This window comes from Labrus bergylta, chromosome 19, assembly GCF_963930695.1.
Source record: "Labrus bergylta chromosome 19, fLabBer1.1, whole genome shotgun sequence".
NCBI lineage: Eukaryota > Metazoa > Chordata > Actinopteri > Labriformes > Labridae > Labrus > Labrus bergylta.
Window position 1 is genome coordinate 18,378,823 of NC_089213.1, and position 16,588 is coordinate 18,395,410.

Here is a 16,588-nt window from a genome sequence, read left to right on the forward strand (position 1 = left end):
GATACTATTCATTTTTCTACTATTTTTAGATTCTGTGTTCCCCTGCGAATATCTTTATCTCTGAAGTATGTCGCAAATAAATGTCTATAAATACACTCAAAAAAAAAAAATCCATCTCAATTTAGAACTAGCCTGAGAAGCTTCATGTTTGAAGTTATCTTCACAGAAATATGCAAACATGTGGCTCATAGCTTATCTGGTATCCTTGTAATGAAGCCAATTTGCCCAATGTGAACAGTGACAGGCAAAAGAACAGGACTCAACCTGTTTATGTAGCTCAGAGTCACTGCTAGCAACATTATACCTGCTTCCTCTTATAGTTACAGCATCATCTCATACTCATACGATTATTAATAGGCTTGGCTATTCTTTTTGTAGTAGAGTAAAATTGGGTAGTAAGGGGGTCAGAGTCGTCTGAGAAGGTGCTCATGGTGTTAAGACTTATAAAACAATCTCTGAACCAATCAGCTACTGTTTGGTGAAGATATAGGCGGGGCAACTGTCAACTTTTTGGATGTGATCAGCTGCTTACCCACATGTCATTCCTAACTGTTTCATCCCTGTTTCTGACTCTGCCCACTGTCCTATCAATAAAGGCATAAAAGCCCAAAGAAATAATAAAAAAAAAAAAAACACTTCCACTGTAGCCAAAGAACAGTGATGAATAATTTCCAGCCAAGAGTTCCGGTTCCCTACCCTGCTCATTGTTTTACAGTTCGACTAGCAGCTAGACAAGCAAGAACTGGACTGGAGGTTAGTGGAAAAGTAAATTGATAGCTGCACTGTCAAGCAGAGTTTTGTGTGTGTGTGTGTGTGTGTGTGTGTGTGTGTGTGTGTGTGTGTGTGTGTGTGTGTGTGTGTGTGTGTGTATATATATATATATATATATATCTCAATAGACGCAATAGACAAGTAACAGGATTTCATTAGTCAATTGCTTTCCGTCTGTTTCTTTTCACAGTTTGTTTTCCCTGCATACGACCAGTGCTGGCTAAAAACAGAATCTGTTTATAGAGATAAGAAATAGAGTGAATAAGTTCTAGTGGGGTTTTTTTTCAGTGAGGAGAATACAGTATATTGAGAATGATATCATGGTAACATGTTACTACAGTCATTATATCTTTTAAAACTCTCTCTTAACTCTCAATGTTTCCTGCCTTCACCAGTACTCCTAGAGCTTCAAGCCCAATACTTGATATTGTCAACAACTGTCCTAAGTCAATGTTGTGTTCCAAGGGCTGGAATAATCAGTCCTCGGAGCCAAGAAACCGCCAACAGACAGGGATACAAACAGTTGCCTGCCAAATGCTGATCTGTTTACCTCTGGTTGTCCGGGCAGCAGACAATATAGATACGTTGTCTGATATCACTGGTAATACATGACAGGACGTGTGGGAGGGTACATGTCTGCAACATTACAGAAAGCAGGCTATCTTTCAACGCTGTTTCGTCCTGACACCTCATGTTACTGTCCATCTTTACATCTCTGTTAGAAGGACGCCAGATAGAAAAGTAATACTCTCAATCTCTTGTAAATCCAGCTTTATTTGTTGTTTATCTTATCATGTCAATATGCCATTTATGATGGCATGTCTATTCAAATCTGACCCATCTTCCCAAGCAGTGGGTGGGAAGTTGTTGTTCACAGATGGCCTCTGTGTGACTGCAGAGTAATTCATGTCAATAACTATGTCCTTGCCTGTGCGTCTAGGCGTGAGTTCATGCATCTGTTTCGATCTGCAGGGTGCTTCCAGTGAGGCCGGACAACTGAAAACACCATGCTACATTAGGCACCACATCCCCGCTGATAGAGATCTCTTCTTGAGTGCTCACACTTATGAGACATCTCATTACTAACCATCATAAACTAAGAATAAACTGTAAACACAGGCTGGTATTTGGCTGGACAGTAACTTGATACTGAACAAAAATGATAAGCCCCTAATAGCATTTCCAGGCCTGAGGGGAGCCTTTGCATTTATATACTGAGCATAGTTAAAACCCATTTAAACACTTGCTTGAACTCCCTGACGTTAATTGTTTTCTTAACTATTTCTTTAGAAGAAATCACAGCGAACCCTGGACAATTTAAAACCTTGCAAACCAAAAACCACAAGAGGACAGTTCTTCCTGGAGAAGAGATGCCTAAAATTGCTTTCAATTTTCAGTGGCCACACAATAATGCCACTTTGAGGCTGCCTTGATAATGGGGAGGATGTTTAATCAATAAATTATCAACCTCGCAGCTTCAGTTATAGATCTATGTCGAAGGCAGAGGCTTTCTCCTCGAGTAATTAAAATTGGCTATCGCTATTAGCTGTTCAGATAGCTTTAACAGGAGAGGGTGAGATAGCTTTTTTCACCATTAAGTTAACAGCGCTGTTCTTTCTTATCCCTTTGGGCTGGGTTATTTGGAGGTTTCAGGGACAGTCCCACACATAAAACAAGAAATACACAGCTTTCTTATCTGGAAGCATATCAGTAGGGAAGATGTCATTGACCCACAGCATGCGAGACAGATCCCTTTATCGGCACTTAAAGAGAACAGCGAATTGCAAGGACTCCCTTGATAGCGATAGTGAGGGGAGTGTAGGAGGGAGGACAAGGGGGGAAACACCGGTCATATAGCCTGGCATATGTGTGTTTATATTTATATGTGAGTGCTAGAGAAATATGGATGGAAGGCTTTGGTGAGAGGGTAATCACGAAAAACTGACAGAGATAGCTGCCCAATGCAAAAACTGTTCTAGAAAACACAGCATTTAGAGGAATTACATCTCATTTCAGTTTGATGACACAGGGTTGCCGACTGTCTGTGTGTATACTACCACCAGGCAGGAATATAGCCGCAGATCCTAATTTACACAACGATAATGTGAGTCAGGCTCACTGTGATTCATATCTTTGATGCGTGAACCTGAAGGGATCTGCTGAACAAAACACTTAACCACACGCTCTAACAGTCTCAACCTCTAGCGCCCGTTACACACATGCACTGCGCTCCTGAAAACGACCTGACATTTCCCAAGGGGCTAAAGCAAATGCACAATTTGGTTGGCCCAGACTTAGAACACACTTCCAACCTGCCAGCCCCCACAGTACTTAGTGAAGTGTGACTATGCATCGTTATCCACTGGTGCATTCGTATTGAGGATACATCCTTATTTATTATTGACCTCAATACAAAACCAGCTAACAAGCTAGTTTTTAGGTAAGGATTGCTTGCTTTATTTTTCATCATTTTCGAAGGCAGTGATGTTGATAACATTTCAAGGGAGTGAGAACTCTGGACCAATGGGTGGTGATTTGAATGGGTCCCTTATTCAAACTATTGGTCCTTGACAAAACAATAACTATCTAAAAACAGTGCAAGTCTCATGTTTTGCCTATATTGTTGAAAAAAATGATTGTGCACTTTATAGAATGATAAAATAATGCAGATTTTAACATAATAAGGGCATTCCATTTTTGACTTGAAGGCCATTTAGATTTATATGCGAAATGTGTAACGAGCAAAACACTGCTAAGGTTTCCATCCCTTTCGAAACAAACTGACTAGCTGGCTAAAAAGAAATTCACAAATGCTGTTTCACTTTGAAGCTCTGTGAAAGGCCCATAAAATGCAATCCTTGACAAATCCCTCTTTACTTGCTGGTTAAAATCTTTCACCTGGTTGTATGATTTAGTTAAAAATCACACACAGTGACAAGGAACTACAAGAAAGTATTGGTTGTCATCGGGAAATTATTTGATGTCCAGTCTTCCAACAACACGGCATAGAAATCTCTGATAAACATGCGTCTTCTGGATCAAATATGAGAGTCCTATAGGCTGATATAGGAGTTAAAAAGTAACTAATATTTTAAGCTTTCTATTGTTCAGCCAAATCGAAATCAACTGCCTGCATACTGAGTTGCGTAAAACATGATAATATTTATACTGGCCAGTTTTGAAAATCTTCTACTGATGATGGTAAAATTGCAGCCTCCTGGGTTTGGTCAGACCTGCAGTGGAAATGTGTTATCAGACTCATTGTTTTGTCAAGGCCTCAAAAAGGGTGAAGGCTGATAACGTGACAAGTCATGGTGGCAACACACAGAGAACAGAAAAATGCAGGCGATGACGTGTGAAACCTCAAACCCCATAACACAGATTCATTATGGTTCTGTCTTCCATGGGCAAACATTTACGCATACCAAAGTACACAAAGACAAACAAACCACAGTGGAGCCCCCCTCCCTTTCATTAATACACAGTAAAGGATATTTTGGCTCAATCCCAGGAGAATGGTATATATTTTTCTGAGTGTGTATATGTGGATACAAAAGCTTGTGTGGCACTGTAATCCTCATGTGGGTTCACCTTCATGCCAAGGGCTCATTCGTCTTGATTATCATCACACAGCTGAAGGAGGCAGATCTGTTAGGGCTGCCTCTCTGTTTGGGTATAAAAAAAAATCAACTTCACATCCTGTACGTTTGTCTTGTCAAGCCATTACAGGAGCATGAACATTGAGAGGTAAATATAGTACATTCATTGAACTCCATTTCTAATATTTCCAGAAAGAGGGATGAATGTTTGACTTGTGGCAGTCGTGCTTACAGAGCTGTTTAGCGGGGAGAGTGTTTATGGTGTGTATTTGTCAGCATTTTGTTTAATGGAGAATTTATGTGACAAATGCTAATGGTCTGAGCAAATCACGTCCTCAAAGCTGCCACTGTGCTTTTGTTTGAGTAATAAATATGCCAATTCAATCCAGTTCGTCTGCAAATCGAACATTGTAGAGATTTTTTTTACCCACATTTCTTTTTTTTAACACATCAGAGAGCAAAAACTGCAAGCACCACAGAACCTCTGGAAGCATAACAAAGTTGACGCTTACAAACTTGGACAGAAAACGGATTTTCCAGGCCCAATTATAGTTGAAAATCTTTTAAGAAAGTGCAGGCTTAGCCCTGCAGAAGAAATGATGAAGCCCACATAGCTTTGTAATCACAAGGCCAGCGTGTCACAAGTGCTTAAATGTTCACGTATCTGATCAAAGTCTTGGTTATTACTCCCTCGCCCTTGTTCGCTCCCACACATCTTTACCTCAAAACAACACCCCTACGTTTTGTCAGCAAGAGGACCACCATGTCCGGGCTGGTGTGTTTTTATAGGAGCACACCCCAATTTAAAAAAAAACAAGGAACTAAACTGTTATTTCTCTAATCACCACTTCAAAACAAGAATCAAATCTCAAGGAAAAAGCAGCTGGATTATCACTAATTGCTTTCCAGCTGGCTACATAACACATCACAGGTAGGAAAACAGGCAACAGCAAGGGTGCCCATTCATTTAGTTTCCCTCCTCTCTGTGTGACGCCCATTACATTTTTGACCACCGCCAGAGCAATTCATTACCCTCACTATGCTCAAGTCCATTGGTATGGAGATGGCTGTAGAAGAAAAAGCTGGAGACACGGGACGTGGTGAATTCGTAGCAGAGGTGAGTGATTCAGTTAAATTTCCTCAGAGCTCCCTCATGTTTAGTGAATGGTGGAAATTATCGGAGAGATACGGCGTAAAAAACCATCCAGGTGGGCCCCATTATGAAACACATTCAGATGTAATCTAAATTGCTAAATCTCTGATTTAGTGCATACTGCATATACAAGAACTCAAGTAGACAGGTGAACATACAATCATGAAAGGAAAAGAGGTGGGTGGGAATGTGTAAATGTGGTGTGTGTGTGTGTGTACGTAGTGCAAAGCTGGGAGACTCCCAGGCCTATAATTAAACTCTGGTGGGAGTGACGCTGATAACAGAGGCCTGAGGAAATCAACCTCATAGTGAAGAGAGGAGAGGAGAGGTAAAAGAAGAGGATACTGGTGCACCACATGATTCGTTATTACCTCATCAAACCAAGCTTTCCGTACTAACACTGCTTTTTCATTTCCTCCTTGATAGTTATCTAATGACCCCACCATGTCACATGCGCATGCATTCACATAAACACACACACTGAGGCACAAAGCTCCTTTCAAAGTAAAGCCGCACAGCACAGGCCACACAGTCCGTGCACTCACTCTGGTTTAATAATAATAATAATTCAATTATAACCCATGTTACTCAATACTGATTCTGGGAACTGTGGCATAAGCCCCTTAACTGAGTTATCTTGCTCACATTAAGGCGATAATTGGAGTGCCAGAGCCTGCTGGAACATCAGTCTTGACCACTGAATGAAGACAGATTTCTTATGGATATTTGATGCTGTCCTCATGCCCCAGGTACGCTTACACAGCAGGTGAAGGTAACAGCATTCCCTAGTTAAATCCCATTTCCACCACTAAACCACCTCCAGGCTAAATACTTATGGTATCAGCTTTTATGTTATCCAATGTGTGCACCCTTTTTTTTTAACCAAGTGTACGGGGTCTAATGAAAACAACAACAATGTACCTTATAGTTTGTATACAGGCACGCACACACACACACACACACACACACTAACATTTAAATCGTTTTGCCTCCGTTACTACTCTGTAATTTAACTACCACCAATGCAACAAGAACGACCATGCTCCCTTATTACGCCTCAGTGACACACACATACTCGAGGTGTAATGGAGGCGTAACAGTAACCTGTCTTGAACAGGCAATGTTAAAGGGAATGAAGATAATCCTGTATTGATCCACTAGAGAGAAAATTCAGGTTGAATGGTGTTTTCTTTTTGTGTAACGGACCAACTATCCCAAATATATTGACTGTGCTATCATGCGAGTTGAAGAACACCAGCAAATATTCTGATTTAAAAAAGCTAAATCCACAACATTTTGCACATTTGCTTAGTTTTTGTTTGAAACAAACGAAATGATAAATGCTGATCCTGAAACATGTTGTCCGCATACTTGCAGTATTAAGTGATGATTCTTCACATGTGTAACCATCGTGCACAAAAAAAAAATAGTCGCCTCAAACTATAGAGGTAAGCACTGACCGAGTTGATGCCCTTCCCCAATCGATGACATCACAACAGCACTGACAAACAAAAAGACATTGAAAATAGAGATAGCCCGGCTTGCAAATGTTGTTTCTTTCAGCAATGCAGTGCTCTGTTGCTATGGGGACATGCCTCACACTGAGAAAAAAAAAAGAAAAAGAAAGTTAGAAGAGATTGTCCTTGAGGCCCACTATTCAAACTGTGGACGTCAATATGCTGAAAGCTGTTTCAGTGTACAGCACACTCTTCTATACTATAGACTGGAGCTCAGCCAGTGTTTTCTCAACAGACAAGAGTGCACCATAAGTTTGCTGCAGCGTGAATACTATTAAGATAACGCAGCAGAGTGCAGCAGATTGACTCAATGCTTTTTTTAATCACAATATCACAGCAGTGCTTATTACAGTAACGGCTGTTTGCGTCGCAGGTATAACCTTGAGTGGATTTACCCCTTCATTCTCAACCAAACTTTCTTTCCACGCTTTCCAGAATGTCTGAAAATTCACAACAACCACACACAAAAAAGCAGCCTTCATTGAAAGCACATCCCCTGAAAGATGTACTTCTCTAATGGCAACCCAATAGCCATTCAGAGCATGGTGACCTTATATCTTTCAAATGAGCTGGGACAATGGGAGGGAGGAGGCTGCCTTTCAGAGCACACGGGGAGAAGAACTGTCTCTTTCACATCCTCTATCTCTTTTTTGGAAACACCACAGCATTTACAAGTCCCATTATCCCCTGCAAAGAAAGGGGACGTTCGCATTTATAAGACTGGTGGTGACCATCCATTCTCCTTTTCCCGGAGATGCAGCCCACCTCCTATACTGACATGCTTAGAACTTCAGTGGGGGGAAGAAAAAAAAATGTCAGGTAAAAAGCAGGACCTTCTTGAACTGAATCATCTGTGTTTGTTTTTCCAATGAATCAGCCTAAAACGACATTATTGTTGAGAGAGAGAAAAACAGCTTTTGTGGATACAATAGGATGATTAATTAACTCAATGACCTAAACTCCATGCTTGTAAAGCTACTGTTTCTAGTACTCCAGAGAGGAGTTGTCGAAGGAGTGCAGTGGCCTTAAGTGGGTCTTTCATCTTCTGTTTATTGAAAAACAAAACACGTGCCTGGAAGTGGCCCGATTAGAGAAGTGGAAGTCACACACACACTCACAACTTCTGGGAAACTTTGCTGTCCCTCTTCAGCAGCATTTTCTCACAGTGGAGTGTGTGAGGACTTTCGGGAGGATTTCCAGCAAAAAAATAGGGATTAAAAAAATAAAAAATAATAATATGTTTTTTGGATGGCTGGTCATTGGTTTGATTGCTCCATTTCCTTGGCAACTTCCCCATTTGCGGTCTGACCTGTTATATAATTCTGTATCCTGCAGCTTCTGCCTAACAACAACTAAATATCTGCTTTTTTGTGTCACTTTTGTGCTTGTCTCAGGAGATACAAGTATATTTAATAATCTGAGAAGTTGGGTGCAACTTGTAAAAAAGTCCCCTTGGTGGCATGCTGCAGCCTAAAAACCACGTTTAATTTCAACGACGGCAGTAGTTTCAATGAATAACTTGGATTAAACACAGCACGCAGAGGAAACATGCAGTCTCAGGTGAACGGGAGAAAGTTAGCCCCCTGCTTCCGAACACGCCTGTTGTGAGGCGAAACTACGTATTTAAAGTACAATGTGGACAGAAATAACAATGAAACGCATTGTTTTGCGTGAAATAAAGTACTCACCTGCGATACTAAAGGAATAAGCGTCTGCTCCACCGAGCGAGTCTTGATTTCCAGCCCGGAATCAAAGTTACTGTTGCCGCACGGAGATGAAGCCATTCCCGCCGAGCTCTCTCTCTCTCTCCCTCTCTCTCTCTCTCTCTTTCTCCCTGCCTGGCCGAAAACACAATACACGGAGTTCACCACGAGCCCCCTTTTCTTTGGCTGTCTCCCGGCTGCAAACTGGGTGTCAGCAGACTTGCAGTTTCACACCGGGGGTTTTTCACTTGGTCGTTATCGGGTGGCTCTCCACACACAGCACGCTGTTTCAGTCCACTCCGGCTCGGTGGTGGTGCCGCTGCGCCCGCTAATGTCCATGTAGTTTACTCAACAGCGGCTGGGAGCGGACTGCAGCACACCACTGTGGGCAACCACACTCACACGCGCACCACAGCACGCACACACCTTTAGTAGACTACCTTCTGGTTTATGCAGCTCAAGGCGTCCCAGAGTGCTACTCGGTATTTTTTTTGTACCACAGATTAGACTTTATTATTCAGACAAGGCCTACTTTGATTTTAATCCTGCACTCAGTAAGAACAGTTACACTATTTAAAGCATTTCAATCCAAAGTGTCCCACCTGGATTTCTTCTGGCCATAGCATGCAAAAGAAGGGAGACTTACATTTTTAAATGAATCATCAATTCATGCACATTTCAGAGGGTCTCATTTGTCAGACTTTAACATTTGAAACATTCACAATGTAGCCTTCCACTTTTTTTCCACAGATTCTAGAGGTTTTTATATAGTCCTAACAGAGTTTCACGATATAAAACATTTATAATCCATCCAGACTTTAGAGTGATGCTTTCCTCGCTGCACAGCTCTGGTTTGATCCCTGAGACAAAGAATCCCACATTATCCCCTGGAGTCTGAGAATCCCTTATCATCCTCTCCAAATACACACCAGACATGCCAATCAAATGCTGCTGCACTGACTCAGCCACATGGGACAGCTGCTCTGACTGGAATACAGCTCTGTTGGAAACTTTAGCTTTTGTCTGTCTGGAGAAAGCTTTGAATCTTATGTAACCAGGAGTCTGCAGGTTTAACCTAAGGACCCTTTTAAGGTTGCTTCTGGGTTCCTAAGTGTTTCTTAAAGATTTCCTGTGAGCTGGTTTTGGTTGGAATATATGTGAGCTGTGAGTGGTGGACAAAGGTGTGTTTGTTTACTTTTTCATTCTGTGCATGCAGAAGGAGGTGATGCATAAGTCACACATGGACACAATTCTCCACTTTTCATTAACCAGGCTGACATTAAGCATCCCTCATAAATCCCAAAGCTCATTTCTCAAAAGAGATAACAAGATGAGAATCAAAATTAAAAAGAAAAAACGTTTCAATTCTGAAACCAAAACATCAGCAGTAAAGCCCTTTGAGACTACATTCAGATTTGCAAACAGGTTTATTTTTCTCAAGATGATACGAGAAGTGACTTAATGGATGAGTTGATGAGTAGACTACTCTGATTGGACGACACATTCCATGAGTGCTGATAAAGAGTAACAACAGCACCGGGACTTTTCGCTATACGAGAATCACTCTGCCATATGTTCTGAATATAGTTGATAAACAATACAGCTCCAGCTCCAGAAATATACTTGTGTTGGCAAAGCAAAAATGAAAGATGAAATAAACTAAAATAACAATCTGTTGTTGCTTTTTACTGTAGAACTAAAATGCATGCTGCGTGTTAAACTGGATAAACGCTTAAGGTTATTTTGTCATCCTGAATATCTGCATGGCTGCGACCTGCGACTCACAGTCATGCTGATATTCAATATACCACTCCTTCTTGTGTGAGATTGTTTCACTGACTCAGATTTATTCATTTAGATTATTTTTTCTAGATATAATGATTCTGGTGTAGGATTTATAGTCCACCATCCCCTGTCCTGTGAGGTCAGTAAGTGTATCATCAGTGATATACATGTCGTACATAGCAGAGGATCTTTAAGTCTCTTGATTACCTCAAAAAATGGGTGAAAAAGTGTTTTCCAAGCATTACATCGCTCCTCTTCTTATTTTGTGACCCAGTGGCTGCATTAGGCTTCAAAATACTTAACAGCCATCTGGATCTGAGCCTGACCAAACTATTGCCAAATACTTTGTATCCTCAAGTGGCTCCGGTAGCTATTTCTAACTTTTCATGTGCAGCGGCTGGATGACAAGTGGTGAGCGACTCTTGATATTACAAACACAGCAGATGGCTGAGAGCAGATAGGCAGATAGACTTTTAAGCACTGCATGTGGCACTGTTAGCGAGGGCTTTCTCTACAGCTGCTTTATCATCAACTATGGTGGCTGGCTAGCTACTCCGTCAGCAGTGAAGACAATGGCCTGTGTGTGTGTGTGTGTGTGTGCGTGTGTGTGTGTGTGTGTGTGTGTGTGTGTGTGTGTGTGTGTGTGTGTGTGTGTGTGTGTGTGTGTTGTGTGTGTGTAAATCTGTCAACCATTCCTATTCCCTGCCAGTATTTATTTAAAACCCCAGAGCTACGCTTTAGTTTAACCCTCCCTGTTTACATACACACACACACACACACACACACACACACTCACACACACACACACACACACACACACACACACACACACACACACACACACACACACGCACACACACACACACACACACACACACACATAGACACACTGCTTCATTATGAAGGCATGCAAGCAGTTTGGCTGGTATGTGCGAACAGGATTGTGTTCCTCTTTGATGAATAGCTCTATACTATAACTAGATAATATCTGCCTGTTTTTGTTAAGCTGCCCTGAAGCTTTCTTTTAGCGATAAGACGATGATAACACGCAAACACTCTGGCTACTTGCACCGTGCTATATCAACTTATGTGGGCTTCAAGGATTCTGGTCATAGACGATAACTTTAAGAGGAAAATGAGATATATGTAACAATTTGTAACATTTCAGTGGAAATAGTTTAGTTATCATCCAGACGAATAGCATCAAATTCATAGGCCCAAAGAATCCCCATGGCTTGAATATTCTAATTTAGTTTGTCAGTACTCTTAGCTGCTTGTTTTCCAAAACAGCATCTAATTTGTGCTGAAATATGCTATGTTTACTCCTCTGCCTCTAATCTCTTTCAGGCACATTGCATTTTGAAAAGTTGCCTGAAAACCAATGCATGCAGTGAGTCCCTGTTCTGTATTCTCATCTACAAAGTCCAAGGGTATTACTCATTAAAGAAAAAGATGCTTATGCGTGGCGTGATTGTGTTGCTAGCAGCTGCTTCTGTCTCTTTCCATGCTTTAGAAGTGCTGACTTCTCTCCTCTCTCTCTCTCTCTCTCTCTCTCTCTCTCACGATCATTCTTTCTGTCCGTGCAGCTCCCGGGACAGGAACTGCTGAGCCTAAAAAGATAGTGATTTTGCACACTGCAAAATGTAAAATGAATGCACTCAGTCATATTCCCCAGTTGGTTATGTAGATTGAAATTTTAAGATTCATAGACGGGGGTTGTGGTGGAATATTAAATAACTTTTTTTCTCTGATTGTTAAAGGAACATGTCTATCTTTAATAAAAACGTCAAATATACTTTCTTGATTTTTGCTCTCCTCATCCATAGCTTTATGTCTTTATTTACTTTTAACACAACCATTCGATGTCCTTGACTGACTTAAACTTGTACATCAAACTGAGAGGCCTCTGTTTCTTAGAAGAGGTCAACTGCAGGTTAGCTGTCCTGGTTGAATATTTTCTGGACTGTTTTTACTGGCTGACCCTGAATAGTTTTACAGTAAAACCTTGAAGAGTTGTTTGAAAGGTTAAATCAGTTTAATCCTGACTGGCTTTACAGGTGTTTATGTTAATATGGGCTCGAGTCAGGAGAAATGAAGCAGCTGCAGTGCAAAAAAAATGATACAAGAATGAGAAAAAAACCCCATTCATTTCAATATGTTCAAATAAAAGGAAAACACAACAGCAGTGCTAACAAGGAGCAGGTCATCTGTCACTTACCGCTCTCCTTCTGCCAAACAGACACCCTCAGGGACCAGGCTAATTTAATTACCTGTAAACAAAACCAGGCAGCAGCAAAGTGCCATGTGGACACTCATCCCAGTAATCTTGGCATTTTTTCACATCTCTGTTTCTGTTGTTACATAATCACAGACACCTTTGCATATGCTCATTATCATTCAGTTTCCATCCAGCGCTGCTTTGTCCGAACGCTGCCTCATCTGTCAGAGAAGCAGGCTCTGCAGTTTGAAATAAAAGCAAATGCAAAAAAAAACAAACAAAAAAAAAAGAATATGTGGAGATATGAAGCATGAATGGACACAGTATGCATGAGCTGGACATGCTTTACGTGTTTACTCCCAAATATTGTAATGCATGCAAAAGAAATGAATGCATATAGACAACATATAAAAAGCGTATTTAATTAAAATTGAAGTTTTAAAATGGTACATGGAGTTGAGCTTCTATAACACTTTTCTTGACTTCTCACTACTCATAAAGCTTTAACACTGCAGATCACACCTACCCATTCACACACCGATGGCAGAGGCGGCTTTGTAAAGTGACCATCACAGGTAAGTAACCCCATTCACAAGAAGCAGCGGGAGCAACTTGGGGTTAAGTGTCTTGCCCATGACACAACGGACATGTGGCTGCAGGAGCTGGGATCGAACCCCGGACATTCCAGTTGAGATAAGACCGACTCTACCACAGCGGTCCCCTGCTATAAAAAAGTTTGATATTTGATGTCTAAGGATGACTGTTCTTATCCAATCTAAGATGAAGTCCCACAAAGAAATGTTCAAAAAGTCAGTGTGGAAATCCACTATTTGTAATCACCTAAGGAGTAGATATGATTTGAATCAACTAAAAGACAATAGTCATTTTAATTGATATGATGTGATGTAATTGCTCAGACAAAGATTTTAAAAAGGAAATTAAAGGATCATGTCGATACATTTATGTCTATGGATACAGAACCTTCAAACCTTTAAACCACATAATGTTGGAGAATTATTTTCTGTACTTATGTTTGTATACCTGCGTGCAATACCATTCAGCAAGATGAATCAAGGTCATTGTAGTCTTTTAGTCATTTACTGGATGATCAGTACACACAGTGAACTTTTGCAAAAATACAGTTTTACCTGAGATCCTGAAGTCATTACATGCACTCAACTCCAGTGTTAACTGAGGCCTGTTTATCAGACGGTGTGAGAAGGAATTATGTGAGGAAGACACTTTTTGCATCTTAAGATTGTGTTTAGTAATAAGAGATAAACAGAAGAACATTTTTCTATCATCACTCTGAAATATAAAGTCCATTCTAGTCCTTTAGGTCCTGGGACACATTGTTGAGGTATTCCATGGTTCATATTGATGAATACAATTATTAACACTAACATATTGAAGGGTATTTTTGCTACTATCAAGCCTACCACCTTCTGCATTCATAAATGTTTGGAACTTTCAGTTGTTAGATTATGATCCATTTATAGATGAAGTATTAGATTTACAGATTTGATGTTCAGGATGTTACTTTTTGTTCACTTTCTTATAAACAGAAACAAATGAATATATATGTTATTATGATGTTATAATGTCACACTTTATGAACTAACAATGTGAGCTTCATGTCATGATTTTGTGTGAATAATGTGATACAATCTATTCATATGAGCATTTCTTTTAATGACTAAATGAGTCAGACATTTATAAGGAAAAGCAGCTTTATGTGGGCTTAATTTCCTCAAAACAGATACAAAAATAGTTTCCAAGTATTTAAACTATGTAGACATGTAAATAATTTGACTTCCCCGCCATAAATTCATAAATTAATGAGCAGGAACCTGATATTCCATCTGTTGAGGACTGTAGCTGTAAAATGAGTTAAATTACATGGATACACCACTTGCATAAAAAGACATACTCTTACACATTTTTGTGTAACATCTTTCCTAAATAAAACTCCCCTGGCTTTGTCTCTCCTACAATTACATTATTGATTTAAACTAATGCTGCGTGGTGTAAGCAGGTACAAAGGAGGATGGATGCATCCTCCTTTGCGAGGCACAACAAAGATAATAGAGATGTTCTTTCAGGCGCAGCTGTTTGGCGACATCCCATCTAATGCCAGGCTGCCGCTCCTGAAATAAGAGCAAAAGATGCATGGGTAACCTTAACTGAGAAGTCGTCACACCCTGCCAAGTCTGTCTGAATTCTGTCCCCTTCATACTGACAAAGGAGGGACAACAATAGCAAGATGATCACAATCTATTTTCTGCTCAAGTGTCTGTGACAGGCTGTTTTTGTCTTGGTCACACACATTCACAACAAGTCAGCACAGTGAGGGGCAGGCCAATAAAGCCCCAGACGCCCTCCTTCACCCCTTCTCACTTCCTCATATTATTTGGCCCTGTCCCAGGCTGTATTTGCTACGTTGTCATCTATCATATCGTCTCAAGGGTTCACAGATGCCATCACATTCTTCCTCCTGATCATGTCAAGTGTTTGCCTGGAAACTCTTTGTGACAAAAGTGTCTCCTCAACCTTTCACAAACCAAAAGGCCCTGGGGCTTTTTTTTTTTTTTTTCAACAAGCAGGGCTGTCTGGCTGGCAGCTAGCTCAGCTGTGACCAGTCACCCTCAATCACCCTTGTCAAGGAGATAATCCACCCTGACGCAGCGGTGGGTGTACGCTGTGGCATGTTGATGGAGTACTTTTGAATTATTGCAAAATGTATTGAGCTATTGGGTTCATATAACATATAATTGATCTGGTTCTTCTAGGCACAAAAAATTAAATATTTTCTTTCTTTAAATGTGCTTGTTTGATGTTAAACTCTCTAAAACGCATAAATAAACTTGTATGTAAACTGTATTTCCTGTTTCTGTAGTGTTAAGTACATGGTTGAGTTGTGTTCAATGTTGTTTGTTGACACTAGACATATACACCATGTTTGCTGGATAAAACCTTCTGCCAAATAAAAATGTTACAATCCTAAATACGACATCTGCAGATCCCGACTTTTTAGGTGGACCAGCTTGGGCCCTGACTTGTGAGGGGTGAATGTTTGTGCAGATACACTTGAATCGAGAGCATTTATTAACCCTTTCTATCTCCAATCATCAAATCTATTTGAACTTCTTTCATAGTATCTAAATCGAGTTTCTAAAAGAGGTTTCAGTGTATATTTCTGCAGTGTTACTTAGTGGCAACACATGGCCTACATCTTCTAAGTTTATTTCTATATGGAATAAAAAAGAGAATATGTGTTCCATGTCACAATTTAAAGAACTGCCAAAAGGAAATCAACCACATTGAAATACAAACAATGCAATGTGCATCCTGTTGCAACACAGCCCAAATAGTTTTAAACATTAGTCCTGTCATCCAATCACCCCTCAGGCACCCCTAAGTACCCACACTACTGAATCCTGTTATCTCCCTGGTAGAAGGGAACACCTTATTGTTGTCCTGTCACTTTGTTTCACTGAACAATCTGTAATAGTTAAATGATCTGCACTCATTAGAAAGGAAATGGCCTTTTATGGACACATGAGCAGATAGCCTGAATGGATTCAGTGATTGTCTGACTCCCTCTAGTGGACATTACTTAGTAGTGCATTCCTGTGGTTAAAAGATAAAAAAAGCTTTGGTAATTGCCTTTTACCGACATTTACCGACAAAACTTTAAATCAAACTGTAACACACCTGAGTAGGATTTCATTTGGGTACATATTTTCTTAAACATGACGTCAAATCAAATAGTTAAACATTTGACTGTTTAAAGTGGATCTTTTTGTCAGCACGGGGCAGGTTTGGCCACGGCCATATTTACA

At 40.4% G+C, this 16,588-nt stretch overlaps 1 protein-coding gene across 1 annotated transcript in view; it reads right to left on the reverse strand.

Annotated features, from left to right (window-relative positions):
* Positions 1–9,136, reverse strand: part of ctnnal1 (catenin (cadherin-associated protein), alpha-like 1) — a 51,550-nt gene extending 42,414 nt beyond the window's left edge. Inside the window, exon 1 of the mRNA XM_020631693.3 lies at positions 8,729–9,136. Within this exon, the coding sequence (XP_020487349.1) occupies positions 8,729–8,824 (96 nt within the window). The 5' untranslated portion in view covers positions 8,825–9,136. The remainder of the gene's footprint in view (positions 1–8,728) is intronic.
* Positions 9,137–16,588: the final 7,452 nt, after the last annotated feature.